Source organism: Melanerpes formicivorus, unplaced genomic scaffold (genome assembly GCF_026170545.1).
Source record: "Melanerpes formicivorus ecotype bairdi unplaced genomic scaffold, bMelFor1.0.p_v2 SCAF_29, whole genome shotgun sequence".
Classification (NCBI taxonomy): Eukaryota; Metazoa; Chordata; class Aves; order Piciformes; family Picidae; genus Melanerpes; species Melanerpes formicivorus.
The window spans coordinates 5238730-5253834 of NW_027142381.1; the positions used below are offsets into that span (position 1 = coordinate 5238730).

Below are 15105 nucleotides of genomic sequence, written 5' to 3' on the forward strand. Positions count from 1 at the left end.
ATATGGCTTAGTGGTGACCTGGCAGTGCTGGGTTAGTGGGTGGACTGAATCATCTTTTCCAACCTAAAAGATTCTAAAGCACCATGCAAGTGCCCAAGCCACTCAGCTCCCCCCCTCCAGCTGCACCGCAGGAGAGGTCCCCACCAAGCACTCCAGTGCTGGAGGTGAATAAGCAATGCTCCTCCTGTGCTTCCTTCCTTCGGGGTAAATTGGGCTCTGATTAAAAGCTAAATGAGCTGAACTCAAACGTCAATTACCACCAGAAAACATCAATAAAAGATGTTGTTCCTGGTTAATGAAGTACCTGTTCCTTCCTCCCTCATTTCCCTTGGGGACACTTACTTGGCGTTGTGTGGAGAGGCTGCAGAAAGCATGTGGCAGGGTGGAGACAGTCCCAGTTGCTCTGCTCAGGGTGGGAACCTGCCTTGGCACTGGCAGTTGAGGAATATGCTCTTCCCTTCTGAGGGTGCCAGAGCACTGGAGCAGGCTGCCCAAAGAGGTTGTGGAGTCTCCTTCCCTGCAGAGATTCTAAACCCCACTGGATGCGTTTCTGCACAACCTGATCTAGGCAAACCTGTGTTAGCGAGGGGGTTGGCCTAGATGATCTCCAGAGGTCCCTTCCTACCCCTACCGTGCTGGGATTTTGTGATTTCTGTGCTGTGACTCACAGAAGGGTCCACAGAAGAGAGTCCAAGTTAATCAGGGTGACTACAGCCAAACCCACAGGAAGCAGCTTTTACCCCATGAGAAGCTCAGCAAGGTTGTCTACATCCATGTGGCTCCAGAGGCATCCAGGCACAAGCAAACTCTGCTGCCAGGAGCAAGACTAACGTGACACTCAACCTAGAGCGTGGTAGCAAGCTGTGCAGACCAGGAGGGCTCCTCAGGACCTCAAGCACTTGTCTGCATTATCCAGCAGCATGTTGTACTGTTCACAAACCAGTCCACATGCTTGGCAGCTCCAGAGGAAGCAGCTCAGCAACTGCTTGCTTCAGTTTGTTCCTCCTTCTTCATCGCAGTGTGCTTGGCAGCTGCTGAGCAGGGAGGTGATTGTCCTCTTGTACTCAGCTCTGGTGGTGCCACACCTCCAGTATTGTGTCCAGTTTTGGGCACCTCAATACAAGAGAGATGTGGAGGTGCTGGAGCCAGTGCAGAGGAGGGTAAGGAAGCTGTGAAGGACCTGGAGAATAAATCTTTTGAGGAGCTACTGAGCTGGGGCTGGTTAGTTTGGAGGGGAGGAGGCTGAGGGGAGACCTCATTCTTCTACAGTTACCTGAAAGGAGGCTGTGGAGAGGCTGGTGCTGGTCTCTTCTCACAGGTAATTAGTGGTAGAACAAGAGGGAATGGCCTCAAGCTGTGACTGGGTAGGTTTAGACTGGACATTAGGAAAAGTTTTCCCCATCCAGAGTGGTTAGGGATTGGAACGAGCTGCCCAGGGAGGTGGTTGAGTCACCAACCCTGGGTGTGTTTAAAGGCGTTTTGGATGTGGTGCTTGGGGCTATGGTTTAGAGGTGACCCTTGCAGAGTAGGGTACTGGGTTGGACTTGGTGATCCTGAGGGTCTTTTCCAACCTGAATGTTTCTGTGATTCTGTGAAGAGATGAGGCCACCATGAAATATCTTTTCCTGCTGCTGGTTCTTCCTTTCGTCTTCTGGTCCAGTTCTGCCCCGTGCAGGATGCCCATCACCGACAACTGGCATGCCCCAAGATGCTCTCAACAGCTTGGCAGAAGGGAGGGAGGGAAGCTGTGCACATCAGCTGCTGGCTCGTGTGGCACCTGACATTTTGGAGGCATTGCAAAATCCATCTCCAAGCCAACAAAATCCACCCTGCAGCACTGAGGAGGGCTTGCAGATGGTGACGCAGCAGTTAGGAAAGGTCATCTGATTGTTAGGGGAACTGAGCGAGGGGGCCTGGCAGTTCTGCCAGCTGCTGTTCAGGGTGTGGGGATAAGCAACCCAAAAGAGAGAAAAAGACAAAAGTTTGAGGAAAGTCATCCTGGTCACATTGGACTTTTCCTTTTTCTTCCTTTTTCTTTCCCTTTCTTTCCCTTTTTCTTTCCTTCCCTTTTCCTTTGTTTCCCTTTTCCTTCCCTTTTCCTTCCCTTCCCTTTTCCTTCCCCTTTCCTTCCCTTCCCTTTTCCTTCCCCTTTCCTTCCCTTCCTTTGCCCTTCACTTTTCCTTCCCTTGCCCTTCCCTTTTCCTTCCCCTTCCCTTCCCCTCCCTTCCCCTTCCCTTCCCCTTTCCTTCCCTTTTCTTTCCCTTTTTCTTTCCTTCCCTTTTCTTTGCTTCCCTTTGCCTTCCCTTTTTCTTTCCCTCCCTTTTCCTTCCCTTTTTCTTTCCCTCCCTTTTCCTTCCCTTTTTCTTTCCCTTCCTTTTCCTTCCCTTTTTCTTTGCTTCCCTTTGCCTTCCCTTTTCCTTTCCCTCCCTTTTCCTTCCCTTTTTCTTTCCCTTCCTTTTCCTTCCCTTTTTCTTTGCTTCCCTTTTCCTTCCCTTTTTCTTTCCCTCCCTTTTCTTTCCCTTTTTCTTTGCTTCCCTTTTCCTTCCCTTTTTCTTTCCCTCCCTTTTCTTTCCCTTTTTCTTTGCTTCCCTTTTCTTTCTGTTTCTTTTCCTCTTTCTCAAAGGTCTCTTCCAACCTGGTTAATTCTATTCTATTCTATTCTATTCTATTCTATTCTATTCTATTCTATTCTATTCTATTCTATTCTATTCTATTCTATTCTATTCTATTCTATTCTATTCTACCTCTCTTCCTGCAAAGAAAAGATGAGCAGAGAGCAGGACAGACTGAGCCAGGAAAGAACCAGAGCTGTCATTAGTGAGGCCTGAGCTCTGCAGCCTGTTTCATACTGCAGGATATTTTAATGTCTTGCAGATGCCTCCAACACCCATACAGAGAGATCTTCACACTTGGAGCAAGACCAGCAGAAAAAATAACCAAAGGAGCTGTTAATAGAGAATACAAGAGACTTGAGCTGAATCCTCAGCATTCCCTTTGCTCTTACATCAGGTATTTGGGGAGCTAGAGGGCTTCCATTTATAAATCAGCTGCTTTTTATGATGCTTCTTCCAGCAAAGGACAAATAATGCTCCCACAGAACTTTGCATTTGGACTCCAAGAGCTTTGCAAGGAGATGTGTGGGATGCATCTCAGAGCAGAAGGGAGGCTGAGGGAAGCTGAGGGAGCTGGGATTGTTTAGCCTAGAGAAGAGGAGGCTCAGGGGAGACCTTATTGCTGTCTACAACTACCTCAAGGGTGGTTGTAGCCAGAAGGGGGTTGGTCTCTTCTCCCAGGCAACCAACACCAGAACAAGAGGACACAGTCTCAAGCTGCACCAGGGGAAGTTTAGGCTGGAGGTGAGGAGAAAGTTCTTCCCAGAGAGAGTTGTTAACCATTGGAATGTGCTGCCCAGGGAGGTGGTGGAGTCACCATCCCTGGAGGTGTTGAAGAGAGGATTGGATGTGGCACTTGGTGCCATGGTTTAGTCATGAGGTCTGTGGTGACAGGTTGGACTTGATGATCTTTGAGGTCTCTTCCAACCTTGGTGATTCTGTAAGAAGCTACTCGAGGCTGACACCCAACAGACAGTGCCTCAGCATCCCTCAATGTGTCATCACTTCATACCTGTGATTTCAGCTGCAGAAATGAGCCTGATGTCAGAAACTTGGAATGATAATTTGAAACTTGGAATGATAATTTGAACTCCAGATCAAACAATAACCTTGGTGCTGGAGGAGCTGGATTATGTGCTTGGCTTGGGGAGAAAGGTGCCGAGCTGCTGGTCACAGTATCCCAATTCAACTCCTCCTGCACCAAATGAGTTCAGTAACACAGTTTTAGCCACATCTGACAGCACACAGGATAGGAAAAAAGAGGGGGGGAAAAAAGGTTCATTTAAGCTTCCATCAGGAACAACACATTTTGAACATGCAGGGCATAACCCCCCAGCATCATTGGTAATTAACTCCTTATTCCCATGGGGATGAAGAAGGGTTAGGAACAGGCCACAAGAACCACTTTTGCTCTAGATATTGCCTTGGTTTTGTGAGGGACAATTCACACAACCAACCCCATACTGCCAACCTGACTGATTTACAGCTCATGCAGGGTCAGACACCCAAGCCAGGGATGAAGCTAAGCCTATATTTCTCAAGTGGCACAGGAGGGAACAAGAAAATAGATCTTCATCTATCCAGAGCTACATGGGCAGAATCCATTCTGCTTCCAGTGCCAGCAAGTCACCTCTCCAGCTACACCAACTGCTTAGAAGGCTCTCCCTGACTGACTGCTCTCAGCATGTACCTTGAAACACTGACTTTAGGTGAGTAAGCCAAGGACCATGGTATCTGTTGTACACAGCTTCCATGCTGAGATGTTTGCTCATATCTAGCACCCTGCATGCAGGCAGGGTTGGATTGCTCACCTGTCTTAGTGGAGCTGCAGCCCAAGAGGTGCAGGCACCATCAAAAGGATGGACAGGCAAAGCTGGACTTTGGGACTGGGTTTTGCTAAGCTGCTCTGCCAGCCCTTTCACAACCACCAGCTGGCAGGAAAGCCTTCCTCCACAGAAAGCAGCAGGATGGGGATCTGCAAAGCCAAAATCTCACTTTGGATTTACTCCAGCCTTCAGGGACTGGGGGAGCTTCCATGGTATATCTCCAGCATGGTAAGAGCTGGTGCAATCACACACCTCAAGGTCACAAGGGATGAAAGCAGCTTGTGCCCAAGACTTTCTCCTGTCCCCCAGCTCCCACTCAGCTTTTATCCCATGTTCAACAAGTTCTCAAAGCAGAGGAAAGCCTGACTCACTGCCTATCACAGTCATCAGTCATCCATACATGTGGCTCTGGTCTGTGGAAAAAGGAACCAGTTGAATTTTCCAACAGTTTATGGCCAGCCCTTGCTGCTGGCAGAACGAGCTGTGAGTTTCTGACAGGGGCCCTTTGCTCCTTAGGCCTTTGTGTTTGCAGCTCCTTTGCCTGGAACAGCTCCTGCTGGAAATCTGAGCAGCTGCAGGAACCATACAGGGCATCAGAGCAGCTCTGACCCACGCCTCACAGCTTTGCTAAAGCATTTTGTCCTCTTTCCCTGCTCGTGGGACAGCCCTGGACGTGCAGACATCACCTATAGGGCTGAGAGCATCACCAGCACCAACTATCTCCTTACCCTGGCACTGTGCTTTGGAAAAAGGTGGTTGCAGGCTGTCCCTGGAGCTCAGCCACTTTCCAAGGAGCTTGCCTGGCACCTTTCCACAGGGCTGGGGTTGGAGAGAGGCAGGAAGATAAAAGACTATCCCAAGGTCATGGCCATGGGGAAGAAAACACTTGTTCAAATGTCTTTGATCCTGTGCAAACACCTCTTGAACTGACACTGGAAAACGTGCTGCACAACAGGAGAGTTTCCTGAAGAGCAAAACTGCCTCTTGTAAGGGCCATAACAAACCCCAAAGGCTTCCAAGAGCTGCACAAGGTGAGAAACACCAAGTGTAACACCTACAGCCACCACTCCACACACCCTTCACGAGCAACAGCAGCGCTGATTTGCTCTGAAAGCTTCCCCCACCAGAAAGCAGCCCAGCAAGGCACAGCCAGAGCTGGGTGGTTGCTCTTGCACAGCTCCATCAGGGTTTCTTGGGTGTTGTACACCCCAGCCCCTCAAGGAAGGGCTACTCATGACACCCAGATTCAGTTGGACTGCATTCATAGAATCATAGAATGGCCTAGGTTGGGAGGGAGCTCAGAGATCATCTACTCCATCCCCCTCTGCCATGGGCAGGGACACCTCTCAGCTAGACCTGGTTGCCCAAGCCCCATCCAATCTGGCCTTAAATACCTCCAGAGAGGAGGCATCCACAACCACTCTGTGCAACCTATTCCAGAGGCTCACCACCCTTGTACTGAAGAACTTCTTCCTAAGATCCAGTCTAAACCTGCTCTCCCTCAGCTTCAAACCATTCCCCCTTGTCCTGTTGTTAGACACTCTTATGAAAAGCCCATCCCCAGCCTTCCTGTAGGCTCCTTTCAGGTATTGGAAGGCAGCTCTAAGGTCCCCCTGCAGTCTTCTCTCCAGGCTGAACAGCCCCAGCTCCCTCAGCCTGTCCTCAGCCCTTGGATCATCCTCTGGGCTCACTCCAACAGCTCTGTGTCCTTCTTGTGATGGACACACATTATGTTTGTCAGTTGGGATGGGACCAACCCCAACCCCTGACATCCACATGATCCGGAAAAGAGCTTTCATTAGACCCCTTTAGCAAAAGTCACCTGAACACAAGGGCCTGGGGGAGGTGTTTAAGCCCAGGCTGGATGAGGCTCTGGCCAGGCTGATCTAGTGTGGGGTGTCCCTGCCCATGGCAGGGGGGTTGGAACTGGATGATCCTTGTGGTCCCTTCCAACCCTGACTGATACTATGATACCATGAAGTTAGGATCTCAGTGGTGTCTGGAGGGACACAAAGCAGCCTGTGCATGACATGCCCTGACATCCAGACAAAAACTCTCCCAGGCAGCTTCCACACTTGGGCTCATTCAAAGCACTCCAGGCACCTCCAGCACAAGTTTAGCTTTTTGCCTCGCTGCTGGTTTGAATCTCCTCACTGGAGTAAGCTCCCTCTCCACTGAGCTGAGCCACAGCCACTTTGCAGAAGCCCACAGCCACCTTGCAGAAGCCCACAGCCACCTTGGAGAAGCCCACAGCCACCTTGCAGAAGCCCACAGCTACCTTGCAGAAGCCCACAGCCACCTTGCAGAAGCCCACAGCCACCTTGCAGAAGCCCACAGCCACCTTGCAGAAGCCCACAGCCACCTTGCAGAAGCCCACACCAACTTTTTCCCCCCCTGGCCACACAGACCAGGATGTGTTTACCCAGAGCTTGGAAAAACGATTCAACTTTTATTTTAGCTCACAGGAGAGACCAAGGGGTCACTTTTAAGCTAAGGGTGATATAAATAGAGACTAAATGAAAGGGGGGGAAAAAAGCCACTTACAGAAAGCCAAGGAAGTGCTTTCTCCAGGAGGGAGGGGGAGAGGGAGACTCCACAGCCCCTGAGACACATACTTCATAGAGCAGGTTAAGAGGGACCAGAGTCCAAGTCAGTCCCATTCTTCAGCCCCATCTGTCCCACCTCCATCTGGACATGGGCAGGTTCACAGCTCCCTCAGCCTGCCTAGCCATGTGTATTCCTCCCATGGAATGCAAGGGCAGAGCTTCAGCAGGCAGAGCAAAAGGCAGAACCTCTGCAGCGCTCCTGGCCCTGAGCTCTCTCCTGCTCCAGGACATCGCTGCCAAGTCTCTGTCAAAGAGACAGCAGGGAGGGAGGGAGGTCTGAAGGGAAAGAGGACTGGATGCTGGAAAATAATCCAGGTGACTAAGACATGCAGGTTTTTAGGGACATCAAGAAAATCAGTGTCTCAGAAAACCACCACCAGACACTGGGCTGAAGTCACTTCTCATCCAGCATCCTGAACTGTCAAAAACCCCAAGAGAGTTTAAAGCACAGCTGGTGGCACCAAACCCTGAGCAAGGCTAGGTTGTGGGCCAGGAGCTGCAGCACAGACCTGCTGTTGTTGGACTTGTCACCTGTGCAGTCCCTGCTTTCCTCTCCAAGGCAACACCCAGCAATCTCCCAGGGGTGCTCCAGGGCTTAGCAAGTGCCTGCAAGCCCCCAAGGTTCCCTGGTGGAGCGTGGCAGGGCATGGTGGCATTTTCTTTGCTGTAGCAACACAGCTGTCACCACCCTCAGGGGAGCACTTGCCACCTGCCAGCATTCCCCAGCACAGGCTTGGGGCTCACTGGCCCAGAGATGCCGTCCTTGCTCCAGCACCAAAGCTACTGCATGGTGTGGTGCAAACCTCAAGCTGTGCCAAGGAAAGGGAGAGGACCAAGTGTATCCAGTGAGCAGCATCTCATGCAGAAGAAGAGCCTCAGTGCTGCAGTTCAATATCTGAAGGCTGAGGAGGGACTGTTCAGAAGGGCCTGAGGTGACAGGATGAGGGGCAATGGTTTGCAACTGGAGCAGCGCCCACAAGAAGCAGCAGTGAATGAATCTATCCCTTCAGACACTCTGAGAGGAAATTAAAGACCAATCATTAGCAGCAAATACAGGAGAGATACACCTCTGGGCTCCAGCCTGAAGCCCTGCCCCATCACACCTGGCACATTACACCTGTGGATGGTTCCTTTCCAATAAGTGCTTAAAAATGCCACGTGCAGACCGAGAGGAGTTGTGATGAGCGAAGACCTCGCAGCTCAGCAGCAGAGAGGAGGAGAGATGAGCTTGCTCTGATGCTGCTGTCTTCAGGAGGGATAAAAAAACCCCAACCATAGAATCAATAAGGCTGGAAAATACCTCAAAGATCATCAAGTCCAACCTGTCACCCAACCCCTCATGACTACTAAACCATGGCACCAAGTGCCACATCCGATCCCCTCTTGAACTCCTCCAGGGATGGTGACTCCACCACCTCCCTGGGCAGCACATCCCAATGCCTAACAACTCTCTCTGGGAAGAACTTTCTCCTCACCTTGAGTCTAAACCTCTCCTGGCACACCTGTTCTGGTGCTGGTTGCCTGGGAGAAGAGACCAACCCCCTCCTGGCTACAACCTCCCTTCAGTTGCAGACAGCAATGAGGTCTCAACCAACCAATCCTCCTCCCAACAAAATGCAAGGACATATGCCTGGGGCATTTGCACCTCTCTCCCTCACTCCAGGTTCCATCAGTGTCCCAAGTCTTACATGCTGCAGCAAACCTGGCCAGCTGATGCCATGGCACTGCTCCAGGCAGCTCTTTCCCAAGGACAAAAAGCAGCTTGGGAAAGGTTTGGAGGATAAGGAAGGAGAGTGCTGGGAGGTGGTGGTTCCTGGTGGTCCTCAAACAGAGCCCTATTACATCTGCAAGCATGACCAGAGCCAAACACAGGTTATGGGGGTGGAAGGGCTTGCCTTTGAGCTCAAAGGTAGATTATTGGTTCCAGACAGCAAGTTCAGGGAAGCCACACAGCTCCCACACTCCCAGGGAAGCTGTTACAATCAAGACATCCCACCAGGAAGCTTTTCCAAACCCTCCTTTGGGCTTACTGGAAAACATCACTCAGCCTCTTAGTACAACTCACACCATTTATTTTGAGTAACTTTAGCTCCTGACAAGCACTGTGCAGGGGAGAAGGAAAACACAGCCATGATAGATGAGCCTCCAGCTCCCCAGCCACACACCAGACAAGATGAAACATAGACAGAAATGTCTCTTCAGGAGGAAGCCCGTTCCTAGGACTGTCAAGGGGAGTTGAAGGAGCACCTACAGCTCCTGCTCAGCCTGCAGCTTGCACAGTGAAAGCTTAGCACCTCTGAAAGGTGCAGATCAGAAATGTTTGCAACCAATTCATCTTCAGTGCATGACATCCATGACTGCAGTGCCAGGGCACATCACGCCGACTGAGCAGAGCTCTGCAGTCCTCCCATCACAAGCAGGGAACAGGTAGTCCTCCTGCAGCACAGGGAGACTAAGAGATCAAAACTCCCCAGAGCTCTGATGCCTCCTACATCTCCTACACAGGCTGTCTGGTGGCTTTTGCTCTTCCCTCTTATCCCTCTTCCTCCTTATCCAGGGTGGTTTTGAGAGCTCAGACATTTCCTTTTGAGAGCTCAGACACCTTCCTAAGCCTGTGCTGCTCTGTGGATCTGATCCCAACAACATTCCTTACTTAAAAGCAAGCCTAGGAAAAGAGAAGGGCCACAAGGATGATCAGAGGGCTGGAGCACCTCTCCTATGAGGACAGACTGAAGGAGTTGGGGCTGTTCAGTCTGCAGAAGAGAAGGCTCCCAGGTGACCTCATTGTGGCCTTCCAGTATCTGAAGGGGGCCTACAGGAAGGCTGGGGAAGGACTTCTCAGGATCTCAGGTAGTGATAGAACTAGGGGGAATGGAATGAAGCTGGAGGTGGGGAGATTCAGGCTAGATGTGAGGAGGAGGTTCTTCACCATGAGAGTGGTGAGACCCTGGAATGGGTTGTCCAGGGAGGTGGTCGAGGCCCCATCCCTGGAGGTGTTTAAGCCCAGGCTGGATGAGGCTCTGTCCAGCCTGATCTAGTGTGGGGTGTCCCTGCCCATGGCAGGGGGGTTGGAACTAGATGATCCTTGTGGTACCTTCCAACCCTGAATGAAACTATGAAACCTTAATTAACCAAACTGCCAGGGGCCACCAAGCAGAGACACATTTCCCATGGAAGGCAGGAAGCCAGCCTGGGATTTTAAAAGCCTTTATGCTGCTACAGCCACCGTGGGGCTGTGCTCACAGAGCAACCTGCTCCTGCCAGAGCTCAAACAGCAGCCCATGGAGGAAACCCAGCCTTGAAGGCACAGCCAAGGACTCTCTTGTCATCTGGGGTCATGATAAATATCACACAGGGGTGACAAATGGTTTGTCATCCTTGAGAGGCAGAAAGGGGTCCTGGTGGGGGGAGGCCTTCAACACAGAAAGCAGAAACAATTCTAAACCAAAGTGCTAACAGCCAAAGTTCTACCATGAGAATCATAGAATCAATAAGGTTGGAAAAGACCTCAAAGATCATCAAGTCCAACCTGTCACCCAACACCTCCTGACTAACTAAACCATGGCACCAAGTGCCACATCCAGTCCCCTCTTGAACACCTCCAGGGATGGGGACTCCACCACCTCCCTGAGCAGCACATTCCAATGGCCAACCTCTCTTTCTGGGAAGAACTTTCTCTTCACCTTGAGTCTAAAACTCCCCTGGCACAGTTTGAGGCTGTGTCCTCTTGTTCTGGTGCTGCTTGCCTGGGAGAAGAGACCAACTCCCACCTGGCTACAACCTCCCTTCAGGTAGTTGCAGAGAGCAAGGTCTCCCCTGAGCCTCCTCTTCTCCAGGCTAAGCAACCCCAGCTCCCTCAGCCTCTCCTCACAGGGCTGTGCTCCAGACCTCTCCCCAGCCTCGCTGCCCTTCTCTGGACACATCCAACATCAAATATTCAGGACACTGTAGAGAGCAATAAGGTGAAGGTCACTTGGTCAGCTGCAAAACCCAACACTGTGCAATCAACTCACTGCCTCCAAGCAGGTCCTCTTGGTCACACGCAAGCACAGCAGTAATCAGGAGGCTTTTCCCCTGGCACTCAAGAAGAAACCCCATTGTCCCAACAAAGCAGTGCCCCAGGCCAGCACAGGTGTGGGGATGAGTGCTGAGAGCAGAGCAGGGTACGTACCGGTTTGGGGCAGTGGATGTACCTAGCAAGGCTGATGATCAAGTCGTGAGTGATCGGATCCACCAGGTTCCGAAAGCTGGCGTAGCGGTAGAGGACATCATCCAGAGAGGTCGACTCCATCCCTAAATCCTGCAGAAAACAGGAGGGGAAAAGCAACATTAGATGTGCTACAAGAGCCAGTGGCAGCATAGCTCTTGGAATTAGAACCATAGAATTGTCAGGGCTGGAAGGGACCTCAAGGATCAGCCAGTTCCAAGCCCCCTGCCATGGGCAGGGACTCCTCACACCACAGCAGGCTGCTCACAGCCACATCCAGCCTGGCTGCAAAAACCTTCAGGGATGAGGCTTCCACCACCTCCCTGGGTAAACTGTTGCAGTGTCTCACCACTCTCATGGTGAAGAATTCCTTCCAAACATCCAATCTGAATCTCCCCACTTCTAGTTTTGCTCCACCCCCCCAGTCCTATCACTCCCTGACACCCTCAAAAGTCCCTCCCCAGCTTTCTTGTAGCCCCCTTCAGATACTGGAAAGCTACAACCAGGTCTCCTCAGAGCCTTCTCTTCTCCAGATTCAATTAGCTCATGTTGGTGGCTGTCATGAGGAAGCCAAGAGGAGAGTGATCCCCACCAGCACTCAGCAGAAGCAAGGGACACAGGACCACGTCACCCTGGGGAAAGCTGCACTCCCGTGCTGTGTCTGCTCTGCAAAGGGCTGTTTGGGCTGCAGGATGAATGCCCTCCTGTCACACACAAGCCATAAATCTACTGAGCAAACAGAGATGATTCCAGAGAACAGGACAGCCTGAACAGCATGAAACTGGAACTGGAGACTAAATATAGCATAGATGTGCTTGGGGTCTGCTGTGTGCAGGGAGGAAAGAACGAGCCTAAAATTGCAGGAATGGAAGCAGCAGGATCAGCTGGGGGGGAGCTGGGAAGAGCAAAGCACTGGGCTAGACTGCCTGGGGAAGGGGTGGAGGCTCTGCCATTGGAGACTGGACAAAGATGTGTCAGCAACAGGTCAGATCGAGCTGATCCTGCCCTAGGGATGGCTCAGACCTCCCCAGGTCCCCTCCAAGACTGTTTTCTATGGTTTGCAGTCCTTAGACATAATAATGTGAGGAATTTTGGCAGGGAACTGCTCACTCTATGAAATGCATTCACACACAGGGACGAGGAGGGGAAGGGCTGGAGGGAGTGCTCTCCTGCTGCTGCAGATATTTCATCCCCACCATGTTTTGTTCCTCAGCAGCAGCCGTCCAGGGGACAGGACAGCACTGCTCTCGGATGAATGCATGCTGCAGCAAGGTCCATCAGCCACCCCAGAGCCAGCCCATCAAGGGGGTGTGCCTCACCAGAGCTCCAAGGCAAGCTGGCTCGTTTTCCAGCTCTGCTTTTCTGGGTGAGGTTGAGCAAGCCACTTCCCTTTTACCTTTTTACTTTGGACAGGAATAAGATGCTTGCATTTCTCTTCAGAGCTCTGCTTTCACTTGTGAAGAGTGAAGGCCAGAGGCAGGCTCCTCTACACTGGGCATGGGTGGGATCTAGCAAAAGGAAGGATGGGATGGGATGGGATGGGATGGGATGGGATGGGATGGGATGGGATGGGATAGGATAGGATGGGATAGGATAGACCAGGTCGGAAAACACCTTTGAGATCATCGAGTTCAACCTCTCACCCAACACCATCTAATCAGCTAAACCATGGCACCAAGCACCCCATCCAGGCTCTCCCTAAACACCTCCAGTGATGGTGACTCCACCACCTCCCTGGGCAGCACATCCCAATGGCCAATCTCTCTTTCTATGAAGAACTTCTTCCTAACATCCAGCCTGAACCTCCCCTGGTGCAGCTTGAGACTGTGTCCTCTTAAGAGGGGATTGGATGTGGCACTTGGTGCCATGGTTTAGTAGTCATGAGGTGTTGGGTGGCAGGCTGGACTTGATGATCTCAGAGGTCTCTCCAACCTGATTGATTCTATGATCTTCAGGTCTTCTCCAACCAGGTGAGTCTATGTGTTAAAAAGCTCTTTGAGGAAGAGGAGAAGGAGAAGGATGGACAGTGTGACTATTTCAGATTGGGTGGTAGGAAGCAGTTCCTCACCATGAAGGTGGTGAGAGCCTGGCACAGGTTGCCCAGGGCGGTGGTGGAAGCCTCATGCCTGGAGGTTTTTGCAGCCAGGCTGGATGTGGCTGTGAGCAACCTGCTGTAGTGTGAGGTGTCCCTGCCCATTCTACAGCTCACACCACAAACAGGTGGCAAGGCAGCGTTCTGCTTTCCTTGCTCTTTTTAGGGCCAGCACCACGGCACTGCCTGAGCTATCTCCAGCTTTGCAGAGAAGCTGTTTGGTAAAAAGACACACAAAAAAAAGGAGCTGAGGCAGTTAAAAGCCCCACATGTGTGAGGCTGCTCTCCCTTGCTGGGAGCACTGAGAAAAAGCCCCAGAACAACAAATCCAAGCAGCCACAAAGCCCAGCTGGGCAATGCACCCACTGATTGCAAGCATGCCTGGGTAGAAAAATAAAGAGGCTGAACCAATTTATGATCTATCCCACGGCTGCTGCCAAGTCAGCCCTTAAGAAAAACAAAACCCAGGAATTAATCTCAGCATTGAGATCCAGAGTGAAGATGAGGGTGTGCCCTGTGCTCCCCAGGAGCAGCACTGGGATGGCCAAACCAGCCCACCAAAGCTGCTCCAGCATGGAGGCTGGAAAAATTCATCCCTTTCATGGAATCACAGAACCAACCAGGCTGGAAAAGACCTCAGAGATCATCAAGTCCAACCTGCCACCCAACACCTCATGACTACCAAACCATGGCTCCAAGTGCCACATCCAAGACTTTTTGGAACACCTCCAGGGATGATGACTCCCAGGGCAGCACATTCCAATGGCAAATTACTCCTTCTGGGAAGAACTCCCTCCTCACCTCCAGCCTGAACTTCCCCTGGCACAGCTTGAGACTGTGTCCTCTTGTTCTGGTGCTGCTTGCCTGGGAGAAGAGACCAACCCCCTCCTGGCTACAACCTCCCTTCAGGTTGTAGACAGCAATAAGGTCTCCCCTGAGCCTCCTCTTCTCCAGGCTAAGCAACCCCAGCTCCCTCAGCCTCTCCTCACAGGGCTGTGCTCAAGGCCTCTCCCCAGCCTTGTTGCCCTTCTCTGGACACCTTCAAGTGTCTCAATGTCCTTCTTAAACTGAGGAGCCCAGAACTGGACACAGTTCTTCGTTCAAGGCTGTCCTCCTCCTCGTGTATTTCGGCACCACGTGGATCCATGGTGACTGTGCAGAAATGGGGAGGTTCAGCACCTCCTTTGCAAGGGAAACACTAAAAGGAGAAATAGAAGTTGTGTAGAGCAGGGAGAACCCTGAAGGAAACTCAGGGAGAGAATCATAGAATGGTAGGGGTTGGAAGGGACCTCTGGAGGTCATCTAATCACAGGATGGTAGGGTTTGGAATGGACCTCTGGAGATCACCTAGTCCAACCCCCCTGCCAAAGCAGGATCACCTGGGGCAGGCCACACAGGAAGATGCCCAGGTGAAAGTCTCTAGAGAAGGAAAAACACTCTCCCCAGTCTGGTGGGGCTCAATATTAGGATTAAGCAAACCTCAGGTAAGAACTGGATGTGGCCTGTGGTCAGATGGCATCACTGGCAAGCACCACACCGCCCCAAGAGCTGATTTTTGAGGCTTGGTAGAAGTTATCCCACAAACAGAGCTCTTGCCACACTGAGATAGAATAGAATAGAATAGAATAGAATAGAATAGAATAGAATAGAATAGAATAGAACAGAACAGAACAGAACAGAACAGGAACCGAACAGAACCGAACCAGATGAGGTTGGAAAAGACCTTGAAGATCTTCAAGGATCAAACCAGGCTTAGCCTCCT

The 15105-nt window shown here is 51.4% G+C and overlaps 1 protein-coding gene across 1 annotated transcript in view; it reads right to left on the reverse strand.

Annotated features, from left to right (window-relative positions):
- Positions 1–15105, reverse strand: part of LRRC75A (leucine rich repeat containing 75A) — an 80689-nt gene that overhangs the window by 36486 nt on the left and 29098 nt on the right. The window contains exon 2 of the mRNA XM_068154643.1: positions 11216–11344. Within this exon, the coding sequence (XP_068010744.1) occupies positions 11216–11344 (129 nt within the window). The remainder of the gene's footprint in view (positions 1–11215; positions 11345–15105) is intronic.